The 25,136-nt window shown below is 43.4% G+C and overlaps 2 protein-coding genes and 1 long non-coding RNA gene across 3 annotated transcripts; 1 reads left to right on the top strand and 2 right to left on the bottom strand.

Annotated features, from left to right (window-relative positions):
* The first annotated feature begins 1,931 nt into the window (after positions 1-1,931).
* On the top strand, positions 1,932-6,574 carry LOC113017987 (uncharacterized). The gene is made up of 3 exons (XR_003271642.1): positions 1,932-3,116; positions 3,221-3,603; positions 6,120-6,574. It is a non-coding gene; the product is annotated as an uncharacterized LOC113017987 (long non-coding RNA).
* Positions 6,575-6,820: 246 nt separating this feature from the next.
* Positions 6,821-11,421, bottom strand: LOC113017966 (E3 ubiquitin-protein ligase TRIM21-like). The gene is made up of 2 exons (XM_026161047.1): positions 11,298-11,421; positions 6,821-8,749 (listed from the first exon to the last, which is right to left on the bottom strand). The coding sequence occupies exon 2, from the start codon at positions 8,738-8,740 to the stop codon at positions 7,082-7,084; it is 1,659 nt and encodes a 552-aa protein (XP_026016832.1). The 5' UTR covers positions 8,741-8,749; positions 11,298-11,421; the 3' UTR covers positions 6,821-7,081.
* An 8,568-nt stretch (positions 11,422-19,989) lies between these two features.
* On the bottom strand, positions 19,990-20,996 carry LOC113017980 (histone H1-like). Its single transcript, XM_026161063.1, has one exon. It carries the CDS (start codon positions 20,680-20,682, stop codon positions 20,206-20,208), a length of 477 nt encoding a protein of 158 aa, XP_026016848.1. The 5' UTR covers positions 20,683-20,996; the 3' UTR covers positions 19,990-20,205.
* Positions 20,997-25,136: the final 4,140 nt, after the last annotated feature.

Genomic DNA, 25,136 nt, shown 5'->3' with positions numbered 1-25,136 from the left:
CTGATACCTGCAATTTTGTGGAATTTTGTGGAATGTCCGCGATGTGTCACATGAGCAATATTAGGCCTGAGGATGTTATTCAAATAAATTATAGATTGTGCTGAAAAACGGTGACGTTCACACAGAAAATCATCAGGAAATGATAAAATGTCCAAACGCGCTCTAATCACTCTCCCGGCGGAGAGCTCTGCGGAGAATTTGGGCTTCAACATCTACTGGCTCTTCAAGGCAGGGGCACGCCATGTCTGACACTTCCTACAGTCAGGTTTCCGACACAGAGGCGGAGAACGTCAGGGTTAGTTGAAGTAAACCTGCTAGGGGGCAGGTTAGCTTCACGGAGTGTGTCGTCATAGTGACTCACTCAGAATTAATCTAAACTCGCTTTGTGAAACCGAAAACCCAGAGTTTTCGTTAACTCAGGGTGTACTTACTCAGAGTTTGCACTAAACCGGCTTCCTGAAATAGGGCCCTGGACCATGGTGCACTTCATCTACTCACCTGCACAAACAGTCAGTGCAGACAGCAGCAGCACACACACACCTGCAACAGGAGGTCAGAGGTCACTGAAAGTCAGAGGTCAATGAAGGTCATAGGATATTAAAGGTGAGAGGTCACTGAAAGAGAGTGGACATTATGACCAGAAGGCAGTAATAGGCCTGGGAGAGCATCTTCTATGTTACCATGTTCACCCTTCTCCCTGCTATGATGGCACTTGTTTAGCCATTTGTCACATAGACTCTGGATGTTATATTTCAAAGCTGCACACTGGTTATCTGTGTAGGTCACAGTTAGGTGTTGTGAGAAAGTTGGTGACACCCAGTTGGTGGGGAGGTCCTGGTGGTGAAGTCTTCTGTTCTCCTGTGTCAAGGGTGCAGACAACAGCTGTTGAAACACCTTCTCTTTTAACGTCTATTCAACTAATTGCTGTGCTATTCATCTTTAGTACCTGCCCCCCCCCCCTCTCTCTCTCTCGTGCTCATAAGAATAGAAATGAATAAAAAGTTGTTGATTACTTCTACTCATGTGACAAAGTGCAGGAAGACCACGCCCGGGTGCATATTTTTGGTAATAGCCCGTCACCAGTAGTAACCATCTATTACCTATGACGAGCCACCTGGGAAGGCGAGACAAACTTTGGAGCAGACACAAGACACTTTGTCGAGAGACACTTCTGCATCGATGACGGGCTGATTTCAGTTCCCACAGAGTCTGCAGCCATCGATCGGCTTAAGCACACATGTGCAGCCGAGTCCAACCTCAAACTCCACAAAATTGCCTCAAATAGTTTCTTAGTCATGCAAGCCTACACCCGGTGTGGAGTTCTCTCCGTATGTAATAGTATCTTCAACCTCTTGTATACTCCGAGTGGAAAACAGTTAAAGAAAAAAAAAAAACATAAACATGTTTAATCAATACCTTTCATAACTTGAAATGCAAATAGAAATTATACATTTTTAAAAATGATGCAAACAACAAAGTAAAATGTTGCTATTTACTTTGGTGGCATCTGTCATTTTTTACAGTGTTGTATGTTGGTACCTCAGGTCCCACATCTCCAGATTCACTAACAGCTTCTTCCACCTGGGCCATTCGGACATTTAACAAACACCATGTCCCCTCTGTTCTAACTCTGCTGTGATCCCAACAACCGACATGTAAAGGTCGCCCAAACTAATAAAATTGTCAGGGATTATAGTGGAGAGAGAAAACAGGCGGCTCCCACACTCTTATCTGAACATCAGTTTTGAGTGGCTATACAGTATATCTGCAGAGATACGGGCAGTACAGGTACAGCAGTTAGGTATTAAGAAATAAAAAAGAAAAGAAAAACATAAAATGAATTCATATTCAATTCCCACATTTACTAAAAGCAAACAATGTAATGATATTAAAGTAACTCCCTGATGATGAGCAATGAATAGCTTCACTGATTTTATTAGGTTCTATTTGAGTCTCAATCTGCTGCTGTTTGAAGCTCATCACCAGAAAAACAACAAAACATACAAACTCTGAGGGAAATGACCAAAACAGTCTCCAGTCTTTTGTTAGACTCTGTGTTTATAGTGGAAAACTTGCTCTTATTAAAGGAAGTGAAGGCTACATAATAGGCAGATAAGACAAACGTGTGGTGAGTGCAACTAGCAGCTGTGGTTTCCTCAATGAACGTCGATGTTCGAAGAAACGAGGTTACTACACCGGGGGACCCCATCCTTGGGGTGGAGCCATTTTTGTTTTAGCGTGTTTTGGGGTTTAAAAGCCACAGAGACGCGGTGCTTAGGAAAAATGCATTTCAGCTGTGCTGATGCTCCTGACACGTATAAGACTGGGGAAACCTGCATTCAGCTGGACCTGAAAAACACTATGTCCAGATAAACACAATCAACTTTTGGAGAAAAATAAAAGATTCTTCATCAGACTAACAACTAAAAACATGACACTTACCTTAACAGTATGGGCTACATCAAATATATTCAAGACCGACAACAACACTTCTCACTGCTGCTAATTTTAACAAAACTAAACAAAAAGTAGAAAAAGGCAATTCACCAAGTCTTGAAAAGTAAAACTGAAAAATAGAAACACAGAATAAAGTAAAATATCCATCCAGATCTTTACCACCAACAACATAAAATCTGTCTTAATTAAATGGCCAAATTCTCCAATAAATTAGCAATAATAAAGTAAGAAAAAATAAGACATTCAATTTATGGACGCTCAAATTAACAGAGCGACATTAAACGCACCTCATTGCCTGCCGTAGCGTTCTTCGCAGCTGCACTTCACCTCAAAGGTCGGTTAATACATCGGATTGAACTTAACCAAAGTCCAATTAAAGGAAAATAAATGTTTCTAACAAATACAGTGAAGAAGATTAAAATAATTCACTGTCAGTTACTGTCGCTGTGAGTTTGACGAGGTCAGCTGCTTCATTTGGTTCTGCCTAAAGTTCTCTCAGTGATCCAGTGTTTATATGATAAGATACGTGTTTAATGCAGAGAGTTGGAATTACAAGTTGGTAAGAAGCTTTTTAACAAAGGTTTGATTTAAGCTTTAAGTTCAAAGGTGAAAGAAATTTCACGTTTGATGAAGGAAGATCAAGGCTAACAAGGACATAGGTCAAAGGTCAAAATAAGGTGAGAAAATATAATAGATATATATAATCAATCAATAAGGTGAAAATATCAGATAAAAGGGTTTTTTGGTTATGAGGAATAAAGAGGTCAAAGGTCAAAATAAGGTGAGAAAATATAATAGATATATATAATCAATCAATAAGGTGAAAATATCAGATAAAAGGGTTTATTTGGTTATGAGGAATAAAGAGGTCAAAGGTCAAAATAAGGTGAGAAAATATAATAGATATATATAATCAATCAATAAGGTGAAAATATCAGATAAAAGGGTTTATTTGGTTATGAGGAATAAAGAGGTCAAAGGTCAAAACAAGAGTACTGTAAAGTTAAAATTAAAGGGTCAAAGGTCAGATTAAACACGTTACACAGAAAGGATCGGCAAAACTTAAACAAGGATAAAGAAATAATACATTAAACAAGGAAATAAATTAAAAGTCTGAGTTAATGAGAAATTAAACGTTTAAATCAGGTGTCGCGAAATCAGTTTTACCCCGGTTCTTTTTATTCCTCGAGCATCCAGAGATGGCACCGGACTCAGTAGTCATTTTCACAAAATCTTTATTCATCTTTATTCATCTTTAAGCATGCACTTCTAGAAGGGAAGATGAGGCCGGTGTCCCTCTGCAAAAATCTTCACTCCTTTGTTCGTTACAGTCAGCTTTATAGAAGCGACCCCATCATAAAACCAGCAGGGGAAGAAGGTGACCTGTAGCGTCACTGCTTCCCAGTTGGAGACAATTTCCCACTCCCACTTCCACACTTTATTTTCTTTGTTTTCATCATTTTCTTTTCTCTCTTTTTTTTTCACCCCACATTAACCTGTTAACTCACTCCTTCAACCTCATTTCCTTTCAGCCCAACAGCTCTCATACAGTCAGCAATCAAATTCTCCATTCATCCTTGAGTACTTAATCACCTTTAAATGTCACTATTAATTTTATCAATTTATTTATCATTAGTCTAACACTGATCCACTCTTTAATTTGCTTTATTTACTTTAGGTCATTTTCTCCTCTTTGATCACTACGATTTCTTAATTATTAACTCTTATTATTTCATAGAAAATCAACTAATCTACTTTGTCTCCCTCTTTGTCATCAAGGAATTCACACACACTCACAGGCTGGTCACTCGCCCCCACCTTTTCTTTCTCTCTCACACACACTCACACTTTACTCTTCGTTCGTCCCACCTGTGAACCCGCCCCCTCGAGGCTGGCTCACACACACTTCATGCTTCTCGCAGTTCCATTCAAACTTTCTGCGAGACACTTCTGCTGATTCAGGACAACGCCCCAAGTGGCACACAAAGCGGGTACCGTCCGCTTGTGCGCCTCACGAATTGTTCAAAACTTGCGCCACGGACTTGATACCGCAGTTTCTCTTCCCCTAAAAAATATAAAACCAAATTAAACTCCCCAATTGACTTCACAGCTTGCAACAATTCGCGACACGGCCTCCTGCCGCGATTTCTGCACACCACAAACACACACTTTTAGACACGAATTCTTTTTGTTACTTTAATCGACTCCCGTACTTCAGACGAGACGCCGACTCTAACGGCGCTTTCACACACACTACACCGTCCTCCTTCTGCATCAGGCACTGGTTCAACTCAGCTCGGAATCTAACTGGCGAAAGCAACCAATCCTGCTTTTATGCATACTTCAGACTGTGACAGGGACCTCTCCCCGACTTAGTTATTTAAGGAGCCACGAATCCCCAGGTCACCACCCTGGATCTCCTGCCTTCAGGTCCTAGCCCCGCGTCCGAGACTAGGTGGGGTAACCAAACCCGTGACACGCGCAGCCCGTAGCTGGCGACGAGGCCTCTCAGCCCCGCTTTCTAACTAATAATAACACACGTTTCCTGCTTTAACGCACGGGGACGGATCACACACCGCCGCTTTTTTTCCTAATGACTAGGACGGATGAAACACCGATTCTATTAATCCGTAACAAACGTCTCCTGCTTTAACGCACCGAGATATCCTTACGGGGCGCTAAACATCAACTTGGAGTTCTTAAAAAAGTCTCTTGCTTTAGTCGCACTGAGGCGGTCACTAGCCGCCTTTTCTACTGAGAGAATTTACACTGGGATACGTTCAACTTAGCGAACAGATAATTTAGGCTTTAAACAATATGCACGGGCCCGGCCTCGGATAAAGCGGATGAAGATGGATGGATGGATGGACAATATGCACGGTTCGAAAATAAACAGGTCGTGCTTACCTTTTAATCATGTGAGCTAGCTCTCTGTTCGCCTCGTTTCACGATCTCAGCTCTGCCAATTCATCTCTGGGCCTCGAGCGAATCCCGCGGGTTCGGCACCAAAACTGTTGAGAATTCAGTTTTACCCCGGTTCTTTTTATTCCTCGAGCATCCAGAGATGGCACCGGACTCAGTAGTCGTTTTCACAAAATCTTTATTCATCTTTACTCTTCTTCATTTAAGCATGCACTTCTAGAAGGGAAGATGAGGCCGGTGTCCCTCTGCAAAAATCTTCACCCCTTTGTTAGTTACAGCCAGCTTTATAGAAGTGACCCCATCATAAAACCCCCCTACGGTGTGCTGCAAACTCTGTCTGTGTCTATGTGCACGAGCACGTGAATGCCTACATGTGCACGTTCCCACGTGTCTATGTGAGTGCTCGTGAGTGAGTGTGTGCGCATACCTGTGTGTATGTGTGAGTGCACATGAGTGAGTGTGCGTGTGGATGTGTGTGTGTAACAGTTAAAACACTGTGGGTGTAGATGACTCCCTAGGGGTCATAAAACTCCCCCCACAGTTACAAATGTTAACACCCCCACCTTAAGACATCCTCTGGGGAATTTCCACTCAGTGGGGGAGAAGCCTTCTAAAATCTACTCCTAACTTCACAAGAGAGTGAGGCCTTTATTACTTTACAAACAGTGTCCCTACAATAATTCTACATTCTATGATAACATATTTCTAAACTCTAAAATAAGCTAAACATTCCTACACAGGTTAAGAGTTAAATTTTAAGCTTTTCTTAGTTAAACTAAATAAAATAATCAGAATAAACGATTGGAGGAAAAAAGCAAAGATGTTGTGATCAAATAGTTTGTACGGCAGAAAGAAAAACATGTTTCAGTAGATTGTATGTTGGAAACCACAGTAGACACAGTAGACTCAAATCATTGTTACTGAGGAATTCTGCCTTAAACAGTAAAGTGTTCTTTAACAGTGTGTGTGTCTGCAGCTGTTCTTTGTGTTGTTGCTGCATCGTTGCCTCAGGGGGAAAGTTGTGTGTGTGTTATGCAGACTAGCAGAGACTGCAGCTGTCAGCAGCCACACACACTTTCTATTCTTCAAATCAAATCACAGTGAAACATGTTCACTGACAGCTCAGCTTCAGCATCGTCTTCATGCTGTGACTGCAGCCGTTCAACTCTGTTTGTCTTTAACCCAAATCATCACAACATGCAAATATAATCATCAAAATGATGTGACTGGAAGGATGCAGCAGTCTGTGCTCCACCTTTCTCCTCCACACCTGCAGGTGGAGGACATGGATGCATGAATCTCTACAGAGTTCTTTGAATATTATCCGTCTCATCAGTTTTCAGTGAACAAAACTCCTCACAGAGCCAAAATAAGCAGTTTGTATCCAACATAACTCAGCTGGACTCTGATGCTCCGTATAACAGCCACACATGAGTCTGGATTCACTCAAAGCATTGAACAAACTTTATTGGAAATGAAGCTTTTGGACATTTGTTCTCTGATATTTGCTCTTCAGCTCGAGTCTCCATCAGTGGGAACATTTCCTGATTCAACTTTTCTTCTGGTCAAATCAAACTCCATGAGAATCAAAGTGTGAATCAGAGTCCTGATGATCAGATTCTATAGAAACATGGAGACTGTAGAGGATTTACACTCAATATGTTCATTTGTTCCCTTCAAGAAAAATCAATCATTCATCCAATTAAATCAGTCGTTGATCAGTTTGATTGAAAGGACAGATGATCAGAGGTGCAGAGTTTTTACCTCCATGATTAGGACTGGGACTGAAGTATGGGTGGAGTTTGTGAGTGAAGGAGCAGCCAGTAAAGGAGTAGATCAGAGCTGCAGCACCTACATCATAAAAGGAGACCAGACCCTCCTCATAATCCACAAACACCCCCACCTTCTCAGGACCAGGATGAAGACAGAGATCAACTGGAGAGTCAGCACAAGCTTCGTACTCATTTCTATTTCTCAGCCACACAGTCCAGAAACCATCCTGAGGTCTCAGTGTGATGTCTCCCTTCCTGTTGATCGACTCTGTGGCCACTCCTAAATCCCAGTCAGTCTTTCCTTTAACCTGAACCTCAAAGTAAAATCTGCCTGAAGAGAAACTCTGCTCTCCTAAAACACAAACACACAGAGAAAATCTCTCTGGGTTGTCTGGAAGTTTCTTCCTCACATCACTATGATAAACTTGTTTTCCATCATCAGACAGGATGAGATTAGGATGAGCTGTATCAGGATCCAGAGTCACATCCACCTCATGCTGCTGCACCCTCTGCAGCTCAGCCTCAAACAGCTTCTTCTTCATGAGTTTCCTGATTGTCTCCTCCAGCTGAGCCACAGCTCTCCCCACAGTCCCCTCATATGATGGTGGATGAACTCTGACCTCTGTCCAGTCCTTGCTGGGTGGAGCAGCTTTCAGGGAGGAGAAGCTTTGGAGGAGGTGGAGGTGGTCTTCAGAGCGTGAGAGCTGCTCCACCTCAGAGCTTCTCTCCATCAGCTCAGAGATTTCCTGTTCCAGATCTTTGATGAGACCTTCAGCCTGTTTCTCTGTAGCTTCCTGTTTGTCTTCGATCTCCTTCATGAGCTCCTTCAGGCGTCTCTCAACAGACTCCATCAGAGCCGTGAGGACCTGAACACCTTCTGCTTTCTGTCTGTCTGCAGCATCTTTACTCATCTTCACCGACTCTGTGATCTCCTGAATCTTCAGTCGTCTCTTCTGGATCATCTGCTGAATCTCAGCCTCTGTCTTCTCCAGCTCGGCCTTCTTTCCTTCATATTCTTCTCTCAGAGGAACAAACTCGTGGTTCTTGTGGTCTAAAACAGGGCAGAGCATGCAGACACATGTCTGGTCGGTCTTACAGAACAGCTCCAGGAGTTTATCGTGCTTCGTGCACATCCTGCCTTCCAGGTTCTCCACAGCATCAACCAGCTGATGTCTATTCAGACGTTTCAGTGTCAGATGAGGCTCCAGGTGAGTCTGACAGTAGGAGGTCTGACACACCAGGCAGGACTTCAGGGCCTTCAGTCTGGTTCCAGTGCAGACGTCACAGGGAACTTCTCCTGGTTTGGCAGCTTGTTGCTCTGAGCTGCTGCTGCTGGCTTTCTGCTGAGCTTCACGTCTGAACTGAGCCACCATCTCAGAGATGAAGGTGTTGACCCTCAGCTGAGGTCGAGTGTAGAAAGTCTCTTTACACATGGGACACTGACAGATGACATTCATGTCCCAGTGCTGACTGATGCAGGTTTTGCAGAAGTTGTGTCCACATGGTGTAGAGACTGGATCAGTGAACACATCCAGACAGATGGAGCACAGAAACTGATCTTCAGATCGCAGATTGCTGGCAGCAGACATGTCTGCACTCTGAGGGAGAAAGAAAAGAAACATTTGATTCAAAATTCACTTTATATTTCATTTTACAAAGAGAGAAACAAGCGTCAGTAGTCTGAGGAGCTTGGAGAGAAAAGCGTCTGGACTTCTTTAAGTTTCTTTTCATCACAGAAGCTTCTTCACCTCATCCTCAACACGGACCAAGGAATGAATACTGCACTTTTGGAAGAACTCCCTCCCCTGCAGCCTCTTATCGTCAAAGGGACGGAGGTGGAGAGGGCAAACAGCCACAGATTCCTGGGACTGCAGGTTACATCAGACCTGAGCTGGACTCTCAACACTACAGCAACTGTGAAAAAAGCCCAGCAAAGGCTTTATTTCATTCGGCTGCTCAGGAAAGCTGGCATGAACCACCACCCTCTCACCCAGGCCTGCAGAGGACTGATAGACAGCATCCTCACCGCAGGCATCACTGTCTGGTATGGAAACACTACACAGACAGAGAGGAAGGCTCTGCAGAGTCAGAAAGTCTGCAGAGAGGATTATGGGAACAACACTTGCATCCATGGACCTGCACATACAAAGCTGCACATACAATCTCAGACACAACAGAGCGGACAGCAGCATCACACACAGAACACGATTCTTCAACAGCTTCTTCCCCACAACTGTCAGACTGACGGCAAACAAAAACACACTGAACACTTAAAATAACACAACACTACTTAAAATCACTTTGAATGTATCATCGGTTCACTGACCATCGGGCAATACACTCACAACAGACTTGTGAAACAGATCTGTGGAACAAATGTGCAATACTGTGAGTGCGATAAGAGGTAGAGAACTACACACTCTCTGTACATTTTCTTCTTTTTCTTTGTATATAGAAAATAGTACGACTACCCTACTCCGGACTTCATTTCTATCCTTCTGCTTTTTCTGTCTTTATATTGTTAAAGTGTGATTTGACTTGGACAGCTCTGCACAAGTATTCCACTGTGCATGGACTGTTGGTCCTGTGTGCAAATGTCAAAATAAAAATCTTGAACCTTCAGTTGTCAGAGTAACTGGTGGAGACCCAGCAACACACTCAGACACAAACTGGTTCATCTGAAACACAAACTGAACAACGTCGTGTCTGCTGTACAGTGCAGCGTCCAGATGAACAGGATCAACAGGATGAACATCTTTTTAACAGTCGTTACAAAGATGTGAAGTTGTTTGGCTGACACAGACAAACAGTATCCCACATTCTTGATTTTTAGCTCACAAACACGTCTTATAAGGACTTATTGATCCTGAAATGTTGGAGGTTTTAGCTCTTTAAACAGTAAAGTTACAGGAGGATACAGATAATTATCAGGAAAATGTCCTCGGTTTGTTAAAACGATCCCGTCCGATAACACACGAGAACAATAAATGTATCATTTTCTGTTGTAACCCACAAACTGAACGGTCACACTCATCTTTCATGTTGTCACTAAAACATCACTCCTTCCACGTCTAGTTGGTCGTGATGGAGGCGGAGTGCGTTGGGTCCGCTTTCCCTGCCCAGCCGATGTTCCTGACGCAGGGAAACAGATCCTGTTGGGGATCCCTACCTCGGCACAACACCTGCCATGGTCTTTGCACACTCACCACAGTAAATGCATCATGTTGTCAGCTTTACAGTATCATAGTCAGAGAAACTGGTCAGGCCGCTCTCTTCCAAATGTCTACACTTCACCCTTTAACTGTCAGTGGGCTCAGAGTCCATCTAATGTGGCTCATTATCTGATGCCGTCTGCAGACCAGTGTTAGACACTGAGAGGTTGATGGCTCCGTGTCAGAGCACCGGCCTTAACGAAAAAGTTATCAATCGTTCTTTTCATCTTTTCTCATTACCCACAGCTACATCCACTCCTATCACGCTGCTCACCTCTGCTGCGACGATTCAAACAGCCGGAAAGTAAATAATTTGGAGACGGTGCGTTTGTGTCACAGTGAACAGTGAAAACAGAGACTTTCTAAAACGATGATGCATGTTAGTCATGTGATGCAGGCATGTGACCAATTAAACAAAGATAGTGGAGAGCATTATACAGCTGCAGTTTTGACAGTCCTATTAAAGATGAATATCAGTCTGCACATGCTCCACAGAGCTTTTCTTCAAATTCTTTAATTCTCTCTCGCTTTTGCAACTTTGTACTTTTGTGTTACTCGCAGCAACAACTCCACCTCATTGTTAGTCCATTTTAAAACTCGGTGCTTTTCCTCCACCTTTTGCCGCGACGTTTCAAACAGCCGGAAAGTGAATAAGCGGCAGACAGAAATGAGACCGGTCGAATCGTCTTGCGTTTCACGCATGCGCAGGACTGGAACGTAAGCGTTTTCAGCCGTCTTAATGTGGACGCACAACTCTGTGAAAACGACTGAAAACACTAGTGTGGACGCGGAGCGCTGTTTTCAAATCTATCCGGGCGAGTGTGGACGTAGCCTAAGTGGCACCATGGAGAAATGAGGTGGCGCTCTAGACCCTGATGAAGTGAACAGAGTGAAGATTTGTGTAGAAGCAGGAAGTGTGATCAGCTGCACTCACCACTGTTGCTGAGAGAAACCTGATGGACTCCAGTGAATCTTCTTTTAGAGACAAACAGGACTCGACTGCAGCTCTGCTGCTGCTCTCTCACACTTTCACTTCTGGAAAATGACGTTGAGCTTCTTGTTTTTCAGGTGTTGCTCCGCCTCTTCTTGCCTCTCCCTTTACAGGAATCAGCCGGTCTGTACTCAGTGACTGTGTGCAGCGGGTGGGAGGAGTGAGGAGTGGTGTGTGGGTTCACACAGTAATGACGGCCTCAGGTGATCAGGAGAAACTCACCTGGATTTCCTTTTTCCACAGCAGGCTGAGAGCTTCAGGTGGACCCTGAAGGAGGTCTCAGACACAGGTGGTAAAAGTACACACAGTGTGTACTGAAGTAGAAGTACTACTGTTAAAAATACTCCAAGTACTAATTCAACTTCTTTACTCAAGTAAAAGTAAAAAGTACTGGCTGTGAAATGAGAGTAAAAAGAGCTGATTGAAGAACATTTCTAACACATGTTTATACAAAGCTAACTGAACCATGTGCTGCATCAACGTGATAATAAATTAATATTATTCACTTTGTTTCTGTCTAAATTTGAATTCTAATAAATATTTTAGCTTGAAATAAGTGGAAAAAATCTGCCAATGGAACAAGTTAAAATTCTCTATTTTTTCTCTGGTTTCAAGATTCACTGTCTTGAAAAAAGTTCATATCCAGCGGCAGACGCCCTCAGACATCAGTGCGTTGGTGGTTCTTTGTGTCCGGGGATGGGCGTCCAGGTACACACCGGCTCACTCCTTGGTGGATGCTTATCGGGGCCTGGAGCCTGGGGCTCGCTCGGGCCATTTCGGAGGTGGGGTGCCCCCGGCCTCTCGGCCTGGGGCTCGGTCACTCAGGCGCAGCTGGCTGCCGGCGGAGCTCACGGGCGCGTCACTGCAACCCCCCCCCTGGCTTCTGCTCCGCGGCTGCTGAGTGAACCCTCATCTGGGACTCTCCTCAGCTCTTACTGGGACAGTGGCGCAGCTGCCCCTCTGTTGGTCTTCCTTGGTCTCTTGTGTTCTGGGGGCCTCTGGATGTCTGGAGTTTTGATCTCCTCCATACCTGCTTCATGCCCTGGAGGACGGGGCTGTGGCCCCCCCACACTCCCTAGCAGATCATTACATGAAGGAACCTTTTAAAAACAAGCGCGTCCATGCTTACAGGTGTACACACGGGTGATCACACACACAAACTACACCCTTTTTGGCTCCTACCTCAAAGCACACTGTGTTCTGTTGATCTTATGTGCTGCACAATAATGTTTAATATTTAGTATTAACTGTTATATTCCCATTGTTATGGATTCAAATATTGGGGATGGAAAATGGTCTATTTTTCCTTTTAATTTCTTTTTAGGTAGAAATTCTGAAATTACACGAACCTGCTCTCAACTCAGGCATTTTAGACTAAACCAACTTCAGAATTCTCAAAAGAACCTCAAACCTATTTTCAGCTCTGGAGACCAGAGTCACTGAATAGGAGACTTGGATTTGCACCCTTTAAAAATGTGTAGCTAGTGTTAGTGTGTTTATTTAGGAATCACAAGCCAAAACACTTTATTTATGACTATTGTTTTTTAATGCATTGGATGATTAAAAAAATCGGCATGTACATGGATCTCTTCCATTCAGAAATCCGCATGGCTGCAGCCAACTTCCCAGGAGAGAGTAACCTGTCCTAGCAGTTTTATATCAGGACCAGTTAAAACTGCTGGGGTTGACCTGCTTGTTTTGCAGGCCCTAATTCTTTTATATGGATACATCTGCAGGTTTCTAAGTAATTGTTCAGTAAGTAAAAAACTACAGATTTTACTAATCACAACATTAAACCCAACATTAGCAGGTTCCCATAGCCAGTGCTGGCAAAGGAAGGTTAGGCCCAATCAGCTCTTACTGGCTAAGTAAAACAGAGACATTTTAAAAAGCAATCAGAGTTAATGAACCATCAAACCACCGAGATCACTGGATTAAAGTTAGGCGACTTTGGCAATATCAGCTGCTGAGTGAGCGACCTGAAAAATCTGTTTAGTAAACATTACAGTCGTTTGAGTCCCGCTCGTCTAAATCGGCATCAGAAAATTAACAAAGCGTACAGAAAATGAGGAAAATCCGACGTTAATTCTGAAAAACCAACTATCTTCAGTCATTTAGTTAGACTCAGTCAATCTGGTCTGAACAGAGGAAGTGATGATTACAACAGGCAGATAAGGAGAACATGTGGTACATGCAGCTAGGAGCCGTGGTTTCCTGAGTAAAGGTTAATGTTTGATGAAAACAGGTCACTTTCCTCTCTTACAGACACGACATGAAGCTTCAGCTCTGTGAGTCAGTCCAGATTACAGGACAGAGAAACGTAGAGTTAAACTTCTAAATTTTAAAGAGTTATGCAGTTGAAACAGTTTTCTGTCATTTGCTGTATCTTCATACACTCGAGTTAAATATGAGGTGCTTACAGGAAATACACTACTTGATTTCTGTCCAAACACACAAACAAATATCAGATACAACCAGCCTTAGATAAACAAAAGAAGTAGTGATCACTTCTTCTCACTAAGGAAAACAAAACCAACAGATCTGAACAGATTTCATGTGAGAGAAACTGATAGGTTTGTAGCTTGAACCCATCCGCTGGAACGTTGAAGACAATATAATTACACTGCTAAGCAAGACACAAATAGGCAAAGTTCTTCATGTTACACGTGCACGGGAGAGACCGGACAGAGCGCCGTCCCTTCGCTTGACCCCAGTCGCTCTCGTCCGTCCTCCCATAACACTGTCCTTTTATTGAGGTTACATGAATATGCATAGGTTCATTAACATACGACGTCTACATACAAACAAAGAGTACCTTGCCTGTGTGTCTGTGTGTCTGTGTGTGTGTGTGTGTGTGTGTGTGTGTTGCTGATCAAAGGGTCAAACATCCTTGGTCAGGAAGAGGGTAGACTAGACCCCCCCCCGGTGAGGAAGTCCAGCAGTTCATCTAAACAGAAAAGCACTTAGACTAGAACAGACGTAGCTACGTTAATCCTACCATAAAACAATTAAAACAAGATGCGACCTCTTCCCGTGCTCCCAGGATGTAGGTGTGCATTCTAGTGTGGAATGCACACCAAGCCTCTGTAGCCTGTTAAAGATCACACAACTTATCACTACACAATTGATTATACACCTCTAAGCATCTATGGTTAAATATTTCTAAGCATAAATAACAATCAACAATACAAACTCTAACATTCCCCCGTTTTTGACCTTTATGCTAGAAAGTTCCCAGTTATGCATACCTCATGTCTGACAGTTTCAATGCAAACATTTTTTTACTCAGCATATGTCAAATGCCATCTCCACTGCACTCCACTCGGCACTCACACACCTGGACAAAAATGACTCATATGTTCGAATGCTGTTCATAGATTTCAGTTCAGCATTCAACACTATAATCCCCCAACAGCTCACTCAAAAACTGGTCCAGCTGGGGCTCAACACCTCACTGTGCAACTGGCTGTTGGATTTCCTCACCGGAAGACCTCAAGCAGTACGGGTTGGCAGTAATACATCCAGCACCATCATTTTAAACACGGGGGCCCCGCAGGGATGTGTGCTGAGCCCCCTCCTCTTCACTCTGCTGACCCATGACTGCACTCCATCATACAGCTCCAACCTCTTCATCAAGTTTGCGGACGACACAACAGTGGTGGGTCTCATTAGCAACAGGGATGAGACCGACTACAGAAGTGAGGTGAGACGCCTGGCCACGTGGTGTGCTGACAACAATCTCTCTCTGAATGTGGAGAAGACGAAGGAGATTGTTGTGGACTTCAGGAGAATGCACACCCAACATGCTCCTCTGACCATTGACGGAGCGTCTGTGGAGAGAGTGAGCAGCACCAAGTTCTTGGGTGTGCACATCACAGAGGATCTCTCCTGGATGTACAACACCACAGCACTGGCCAAGAAATCACAGCAGCGTCTCTTCTTTCTCCGCAAACTAAGAAGAGCAGGAGCACCAGCCCCCATCATGTACACTTTCTACAGAGGCACCATCGAGAGCATCCTGTCGAGCTGCATCACTGTGTGGTTTGGAGCCTGCAATGCGTCCTGTCATAGAACCCTCCAACGCATAGTGAGAGCTGCAGAGAGGATCATTGGTGTCTCTCTCCCCTCCCTCCAGGACATTTACAGCACCCGTCTCACTAAAAAAGCCCTTTGCATAGCGGCTGATCCCACGCACCCAATGCAAAGCTTCTTCAAGCTGCTGCCGTCGGGGAGGAGACTGCGGAGTCTCCAGGCCAGGACCAGCAGGCTGAAGGACAGCTTCATCCATCAGGCTGTCAGGAAGCTTAACTCCCTCCCGATTCTGCTCCCTCTCCCCTCTCTCCTCCACGGTCTCACTGAACTCTGTCACACACACACAAACACACACACTCTCTGACTCACTCACTGGCCTGCACCAGTTACCAGTCACTTTGTGGAGCATTGGACTGCCATTACCTCATAAGACTTTGTTGTTACACTTTCTCTTACCGTACACTACTAAATCTCCATTTGCACTATTTGCCTATTTGCACTACTCTGCCTGGTTTACACTCAATGTCACTTACCCATTATATTGTATATTATATAGCTTTCTTGTTATATGTAAAATTGTATTTATTTAAATTTTTACTTTTTAATTATTTTACTTGCATTTTTAATCACTTTTATATTTAAATATATTTAAATGTTCATTTGCTATTTATCTAGGGATTGAGAGTAACGCAATTTCTATTCTCTGTATGTCCTGTACATGTGGCAGAATCGACAAATAAAGTTGACTTTGACTTTGACTTTGACTTTGAAATCACCCTAAATTACTGTAAAAGTTACACAGTTTAATAAATGTATTAGCAGTTACCCCATTCATTGAGCTCATCTCATGGCAAACTGCATCTTACGAGCAACCAAAGAAATTGTTAATTTAATAGTGAAACTAAGAAAGTAACATTTTCAAAAACATCTCAGCTTGGTGATGCTTCCTCCAGGTGTGCACATCACATGTCTCTCTGCAGAGTGGTTTGAGTTCTGCAGGGCGTCATGAATGTCTCTTCTAGTTGTTTCGTTGTCCATAGGACCAGAGTCCAAATGTATGTAGAATAAACATTCAAACATACCAGTTAGTTTTGTTGTTTGTCAACATGGGTCTCAGCTATTTCCAAAGCTGCAGACCTCTCAGCACTCTAGTTTTATGGCCTCCCATCACCTCACTTCAGGCCTTCATCCTGCGTGGGGGATATTTATGACTCCTTCATTGTCCACGCTCTGCAGAGAAACACCTCTGTGGAAAGGGTGCAGGGTTCAGTTGTCTTACTGCTGTTATGATCCCAGCAGCCTTCAGAGTGTCATCGTATGCACAGTATAGTGGCACAGCATTAGGTGATGTTCATAGGAAACTGCTGTCATCACCACCATAGCTTCTGGTTCCTGTGCTTTCACAGAATCATGATGTCATCCCCGAACTCCTTCTGCGCTGTCGATGGAGCTTGGCACGCTCCCCTCATCCCACGAGTTTTCATGTTCCAACGCTGCTGAAGGTTTAAGGCAGAGCACGTCGTACACCTTAGTTGTCTTCCTCAGCGTCAATATTGAATCTTTCATTTTATTTAAAATCTCCTGGAAACTCAGTAGCACAGCTCTCTGTGTCATGTCTGCTGTGCTGAAGATGATCTCTGATCCTCCTGAAGCCTCTCTCCTGGCCTCAGCTCCCATCTTGTGGACGATCCTCTCCTCTATTTTGCAGGCAGTTTCATGGTCCTTGCTGTGGCTCCAAGGTCTGATCTCATGATGGGCCCCAACCAGCTTGACCTTTGACCTCAACCACTGCCTGGCTGTCAGCTATGCCTGGAATGGTTCACGCTTCTCACTGGGCCTCTGAAGATTTCTCAGGAGATTACTGCTGCACCTGTATTTCCTTGCTAAGAAGAAAAACTTCTATTTGGAGAGCATGTCAACAATCATCAAACCACATTCTTTAGTTCAGTGAACTTCACTTATAGGCCATCAAAGCCTCATCTGAACATGGATGCACCACTTGCATAGGTTTAATACTTGTAAATAAACGGCTAATCACACAAATCACTGCAACAATAATAGTAAACATTGTTTAATGTTAATCCTTGCACTCCACCTCTTGACGCATGGACATTCCCATGCGTCAACTCACCAAACCTGGATCCCTGTCTTAAAGAAAAAGATTAGCTAGATCATGTCCCAGGCAACATCAGGGCATCTCCTCTGGAGTAGCTCCGTAACCCTGCAATAAAAGATGTTAGCGTGTGTTGCATATTAAGTTTGCTTAACACCTGGCTCTCCCAGGAGCCTGCATACACACCATCACGGCCTGGAAAGCAAAATCTGGAAGTGAAATCAAACTTCATACCCGTAAACAATTGTATCATAAGAGTAATAAGCATTCAACATCAGCAAGACAAGTGTCATGTGCAGGTTTTCTCAAATCAGTAACTACAACTATTACCCTAATTCACCTCAGACATGGATTATCCCATGTACTCTGTTAACATTAATGTAATCAGTGACTTCTCTTAAGCAAAGTCACTCCACTCATATATTATTATTATGGGTTCAAAAGTGGCCAGCAAATGAGCCCATAATAAACTATTCCATAAATACCGTAATCTCTTATTTGTTATACTCATGTCACTTGTCCGCTCCAGCTGAATCTTCCACAGCATTCTCAAAGAAACAAACATTAGCAATACACATTGACTGTGGTCAGACGGAGGTCAGACACAGGTCAACAGATTCTAGAGGTGCCATAAAACACCATAAAGTTAACACTCGCTGTGGAAAAAGTAACACTGGTCTCATCACAGTATGTCTCAAACTATATTAATTTCTCCATCAACATATAGCCTGTAACTACAGTTTTCGTCACACATAAACCCAGAAATCTTGTAGTAGAGAAACATTAGCCAGTATTCCTATAAATCACATGATCAAACACATGAAGAACCGTAATGCTGTAAAAACGAAAATGCAAATGTTAGCGCTTGCGCAGGCGTATGCATACTTTGTCACAGCTATCTCTGTGAGCACACAAGCTAGTGAATGACGCACACATAGTAAATTCACAGACACAGAAAATGGCATTTAAAATGTTAAATCATCACGCAACCTCGAGTGTTGCTGTCATCTTCCTGCTTCTGTAAAGGGAAGCACACACAGACTCATCTGCACCCCTGCCAGGCGGGGGTCAACTTCACACAGTCGTGTTACATCAGTAAAGTCTTGTCAGCTTTTGTCAGCTTTTACCAGTCAGTCAGTTTGTTTTCCTTTCACTCACTCATTCATGCATTCATTCTTTCTTTCTTTGCTGATAGTGGAACCTATCGTCGCATTTAGTTTCCACTCTCAGCAAAATGACGTCATTTCAAAAAGAAAAAGAAGAACTTTAGTTTGGATTACATCGCTGAATCCTTTTGGACTGGGACTGTCATTTAATAATTGTCCCAAATAAGTGGCTTTCTCCAGAGTCCATTTAAATGTGGAGAACTCACTTGGCACAATTTTCTCGACGACGTGTAGCGCTTTTAATTCCCGACGTGCAGATCTGCTTAAAGAACAGAGATTATCAAACAAAACTTTCAGTGCACTGTGAAAGTATCAAAATAAAAAGGCCTTGTTAAGTCATGACACAAGCTCCTCATCTCAGGAGGGTAAATCATACCATTAGCATGGTTTATTATACCATCATACTAATCGGCAGGCTCAACTTCACAACAAAAGAAAAATCATCAGCTAGATTCACTCCAAATCAACCATCAGCTGCACAACACACAACATAATCCTAATGTCTTATTAGCTATGAGTTTAATTACCAGGTCTGTGCTCTTCACTCATTTAGGTCACAGATCTATTTTATTCAATTTTCCTTTTCCCTTCATCATAAAACATGTGACATGCTGTCATGCACTTCACAAAACAGTCTGTTCTGACGTATTCAGGGTTGTGTATCTAAATACAGGATTCACTCGCACATCAAAGCAGGAAACTCAGTGTTTTAGAGTCTCCACTCAACACACAACAACTCCAACACATCTCATTCACTCGTGCTAGAATTCAATCACCTTTCATTAATCTAAAACCGATCAACTAATTTGCATATCAGCTATTAACCCACTAAGTTGACAGGACGACAGAAAAGCATGTTCAAAATAGTATCACAAAAGACAATTTCCCTCATACAGTAAATTACTTGTGCTGCATTAATCAAGCAGGAAGCTTCTCCCAATTTACTATATTAACAACTAAATTTATTGTCTGATCACTGATTTATCAAACCAGGATTTTTTTTTTTTTTTTCCCCACAAAAGTTAAATTGTTGTCCTGCAACTTGTAGAGTCAATTTTTTTCTTTAGGATAAATTCAGCATTTGATAACAAGTGTCTGCTAAATTGACACTAATTTAACACTGATGAAAGATAACAAGCTAATTTTCATTGCATGGGTTTGTGTTATTAGGCAGGTCTAATGCATGTCTGTGGAGCTGCATCTCCAGCAGAGCATGTTCTTAAAGCTGCCTTTCCTACACATTTCTCTGCTATTATTTAATCATTTCTTAACTAATGTGCTGTGAGTCTTCATGAGTCATTTTGTGTTTGGAATTGTTAGTAGGGTTAATGCATGTTCTGCTTGTGTGTGTGTGATTTTGTATATGTTTCTATTTTCGCAATGTTTCAGACTCCGTCTCAATTTTCCAACTTAAGCAGTCAGTTTTCTTTTCCCCAGGTTTGCTAACCCAAATTTTGATTTCCCACATTAAATAATTCCTATGTGTTCTCACCTAGTCTTCTCACTCTGTTGTCCTCTCACTCTTTTGTCCTCTCCCTCTTCAACAGTCCCGGCAGTTCTCCTTCAGCTTTGTCCTGTCTAGTAGCTGAAGTGCTGCTGCTGCCTTCTTGGGCGACTTCTTAGCAGCTGCTGCCGGTTTCTTGGCTTTGGCCGCGGCGGGCTTCTTGGCTTTGCTCTCAGTAGCCTTGTTCATCTTGAAGGATCCGGAGGTCCTGGTGCCCTTGGTCTGCACCAGAGTGCCCTTCGCCACCAGGCTCTTGATGGCGGTCTTGACACGGGCCTTGTTCTTGTCCACATCGTAGCCTCCGGCAGCCAGAGCCTTCTTGAGAGCGGCCACAGACAGGCCGTTGCGCTCCTTGGAAGCGGCCACGGCTTTCACAATCAGCTCGCCCACGCTGAGGCCGACCTTCTTGGGCTTGGAAGTCATCGTCTTCTTCTTCTTGGCCTGAACCTCGGCGCAGGGCGTGTTTATGATGGAGCCTTTCCCACCACAGCGCTGGCACGTTGAACGCATCATGAAGGGTCCATTTCTTTCATGTCGCTAGCCGCATGTGGCTTGCCCGAGTCACTCAGTCCTTTTTGAGCATTTCAACATGCTGCCGCCGCAGACCCTGGCCTCAGATCCAGCAAGTTTAGCGCGCTGATCTCCAAAAAAGTCCCGAAGGCCAGAAAGACGTCAAATAAGTGTCTCGTGCTGAGAACTCAAACAAAAACTCCTCTTCACGCTGCCATCTTGCTCGCCCCTCCGTGAAATTCAACCAATCAGACAGGAAGATGGGTTTGCTTTCTTCTTCTGCTGCTGTTTATCCACATTGCTGCTGCTTTGCTGGGACTTTTTGTGCTCAGGACTTGCTGCTGTCTCTTTATCATGTTATTGCTTTGGAGCTGCATTCCTCATCTTCAGGGAGGAGTGAGCTCGCTTGTGAGGTTGAGAAACACATGGCACTGTAAATAAGTCAGCCAGAAACTTGGCCTGCATGTTTCCAATGATGTTAAACTATAACTTTTCTCTCTCTCTCTCTCTCTCTCTCTCTCTCTCTCTCTCTCTCTCTCTCTCTCTCTCTCTCTCTCTCTCTCTCTCTCTCTCTCTCTCTCTCTCTCTCTCTCTCTCTCTCTCTCTCTCTCTCTCTCTCTCTCTCTCTCTCTCTCTCTCTCTCTCTCTCTCTCTCTCTCTCTCTCTCTCTCTCTCTCTCTCTCTCTCTCTCTCTCTCTCTCTCTCTCTCTCTCTCTCTCTCTCTCTCTCTCTCTCTCTCTCTCTCTGTTTGTGTGAACAATCCTTTCTTAAAAGCAGAAAACGACATTGTAGTTGTTTTTCGGCTGATCAACACAAAACCTTTTTCCTATGATTATTTCTCTTCGTCTACAATGTAGTAATTTGTCTCTTTTTCACTCTTTTTTTTTTTTTTCGTTACAATAGCTGGTGACCTGCAGAATCACCGCTCTCACTCACAATCAAAGGCAATTACTTTTACACAGCGCACAAAAACACTGTGATGTCAGACACATTCACACTCACTTTTTCATCTGCATAAATAAACCATATGGCTGGAGATATGTGCCATGGTGATCCATAAGCATGATCACCAGTTTATTTAATTATTTTTAATCCAACAAAACAAATAAACAAAAACATGATGCTGATGCCACACACACACACACACACACACACACACACACACACACGAGTCAAGGTGCAGAAAAACTGCTCATGGAAACGCTGCACACTCTGTTTCCCTCTCTTTGAGTAGTTCTCAGACAGCTCTTGATCTGATAATGTGTAGCTTGCTCATCAGCTCAAAAAACAAAAACAAAACTGCAACGCGACATCACACAGTAGTTGCATGCTCTGCCCACAGTGGCAAAGTCTTACACTTACATATTCAACACAGCTTCTCCATCATGTATTTTTAGATGTTTCATACAGGGTTGAGCATATTAGTTGTTTTCACAGATGTGCTCTATATCTCAACAATGGCTCATAATAAGACGACAGTCTTTCACACAGGTCAAGTGCCTCTATGCACTTCATGAGTTTAAATATTTATCTATATCACTTCACCTCACATGTCATTGTACTGAATTTAAGCAACCACAAGCTTAATGTAGATTACTTTTAACAACTATCCACCTCAATTAAATCTATGGTCTGGCACACAGGCTGCTGTCGATCAGGGCAAGCTAAAGAATAAACATTGTGTCAGCAAGGGGTGGGGGGAAAGCCATTCACCAGAGCATATCTTAAGTGCTGCTGATGTGGGCTGGCCTTCTCCACAGCTCTCCAAGGCTGGTGTGTTTTCTGAAAACTTCTAACATTTGAATCTCTTCCATTTATAAGCCTGCGATTAACCGCACGGCTCAGGTCCGCGTGACCGCGCTCGCGTGAACCCGCGCAGCTGTGGAGCCGTCGCTCTCTCTCTTTTTTACATAAATACTTTGTGCTGCCAGGAGCAAAGTCCAGCACAAACGTCTGTCTCCCTCCGACTCACTCTTGGTTGCTTAGAAACCCATGATAACAACAACAGTCGGTGTCACAGACCACATGTTCTGCTCCGCACACACAACAACAACAACAACGACGACGACAATGACAACAACACAAAATAGGCCTACTGTCCAGCACAATCTGGACCCTGCGGAACTTCTCAACACCCCACTGAGCGGTGGAGAACTCACTACAGTACCCCACACAGCGGTCTGTATTTCGCCCCACTAAGACGGCGAACCAAAAAAAGTTCGAACTGCGCAACTCTGCGACTTAATGCTTCTGTACAAAAAACCCCACTGAGCGGCCTTGTACATCGCCCCACTTAGACGGCGAATTTTAGCCCCACTAAGCGGCCACGGACAACGCCCCACTGAGCGGCGAAGACGTACAGTTATAGAGTTGGACTCTAAACTTACTCGGTGTTGCTTAGCGTGTAATATCAGCCTCGAATCCCGCCAATCGCCATTCATCGAGGAGAAAAGACATACAGCGAATCCACAGGAACTTCCTGGCTGACGTCAGTCTTTCAGCGTGCCTCTCCTCCCCTCGGTGAATGCGATTCCAGGGCTCCGGCATCGAAGGACCAATTAATGATAGGTTTGTAGCTTGAACCCATCCGCTGGAACGTTAAAGACAATATAATTACACTGCTAAGCAAGACACGAAGTAGGCAAACTTCTTCATGGTACTCGTGCACGGGAGAGAACCAGACAGAGCGCCGTTCCTTCGCTTGACCCCAGTAGCTCTCGTCCGTTCTCCCATACACTGTCCTTTTATTGAGGTTACATGAATATGCATAGGTTCATTAACATACGACGTCTACATACAAACAAAGAGTACCTTGCCTGTGTGTGTGTGTGTGTGTGTGTGTGTGTGTGTGGACTGCTGATCAAAGGGTCAAACATCCTTGGTCAGGAAGAGGGTAGCCTCCCCCTCACCCTAGATGGTTCATCCTAGATAACATGGTGAGGAAGTCCTGCAGTTCATCTAAACAAAGAGCACTTAGACTAGAACAGACGCAACTACGTTAATCCTACCATAAAACAATAAGACACTGTATGACCTCTCATGCTCCCAAAGTGCTGTCTAATACACACAAAGTTTGCAGACTATCAAGGATCAAAACCTCTACCAATCTACAACTAATTACAAAACTCTAAGCATATATAAGTAAATATTTCTAAGCATAAATGACAATCAACAATACAAATCTAACACTCTCTGTCTGTGTTTGTGTGAACAATCCTTTCTTAAAAGCAGAAAATGACATTGTAGTTGTTTTTTTGGTTGATCAACACAAAACCTTTTTCCTATGATTATTTTTTTTCTACAATATAAATTCTCCCTCTTATTCACTCTTTTTCTTTTTTTTTTTTTATTTACAATAGCTGGTGATCTGCAAAATCACCGCTGTCACTCACAATCAAAGGCAATTACTTTTGCACAGTGCACAAAAACACTGTGATGTCAGACACATTCACACTCACTTTGTCATCTGCATAAATAAATCATATGGCTGGAGATATGTGCCATGGTGATCCATAGGCATGAGCACACGTTTATTTAATTATTTTCAACCCAACAAAACAAATAAACAAAAACATGATGCTGATGCTATGAACACTCCACACACAAGAGTCAAGATTCAGGAAAACTGCTCATGGAAACGCTGCACACTCCAGTTATCACAGTTATCATAGCTCTGTTTCCCTGTCTTTGAGTAGTTCTCAGACAGCTCTCGATCTGATAATGTGTAGCCTGCTCATCAGCTCAGAAGAAAAAAAAAAAAAAAAAAAAAAAAAAAAAAAACAACAACTGCAACGCAACATCACACAGTAGTTGCATGCTCTGCCCACAGCGGCAAAGTCTTACACTTTCATATTCAATACAGCTTCTCCATCATGTACTTTTAGATGTTTCATACAGGGTTCAGCATATTAGTTGTTTTCACAGGTGTGCTCTACATCTCAACAATGGTTCATAATAAGACGACAGTCTTCCACACAGGTCAAGTGCCTCTATGCACTTCATTAGTTTAAATATTTACCTATATCACTTCACCTCACATGTCATCGTACTGAATTTAAGCAACCACAAGCGTAATGTAGATGACTTTTAACAACTATCCACCTCAATTACGTCTATGGTCTGGCACACAGGCTGAAGAGTTAACGTTTTGTGTCAGCAAGGGGTGGGGGGGACAGCCACCCACCAGAGCATAGCTGCTGATGTGGGCTGGCCTTCTCCACACGCTCTTCAAGGCTGGTGTGTTTTCTGAAAACTTCTAACATTTTAATCTCTTCCATTTTTAAGCCTGCGATTAACCGCACGGCTCAGGTCCGCGTGACCGCGCTCGCGTGAACCCGCGCAGCTGTGGAGCCGTCGCTCCCTCTTTTTTACATAAATACTTTGTGCTGCCAGGAGCAAAGTCCAGCACAAACGTCTGTCTCCCTCCGACTCACTCTTGGTTGCTTAGAAACCCATGA

The sequence above is a fragment of the Astatotilapia calliptera genome, unplaced genomic scaffold (genome assembly GCF_900246225.1).
Source record: "Astatotilapia calliptera unplaced genomic scaffold, fAstCal1.2 U_scaffold_3, whole genome shotgun sequence".
NCBI classification, from domain to species: Eukaryota; Metazoa; Chordata; class Actinopteri; order Cichliformes; family Cichlidae; genus Astatotilapia; species Astatotilapia calliptera.
The sequence above is the reverse complement of the archived record's forward strand: the minus strand, read 5'-3'. Positions and strand labels throughout refer to the sequence as shown.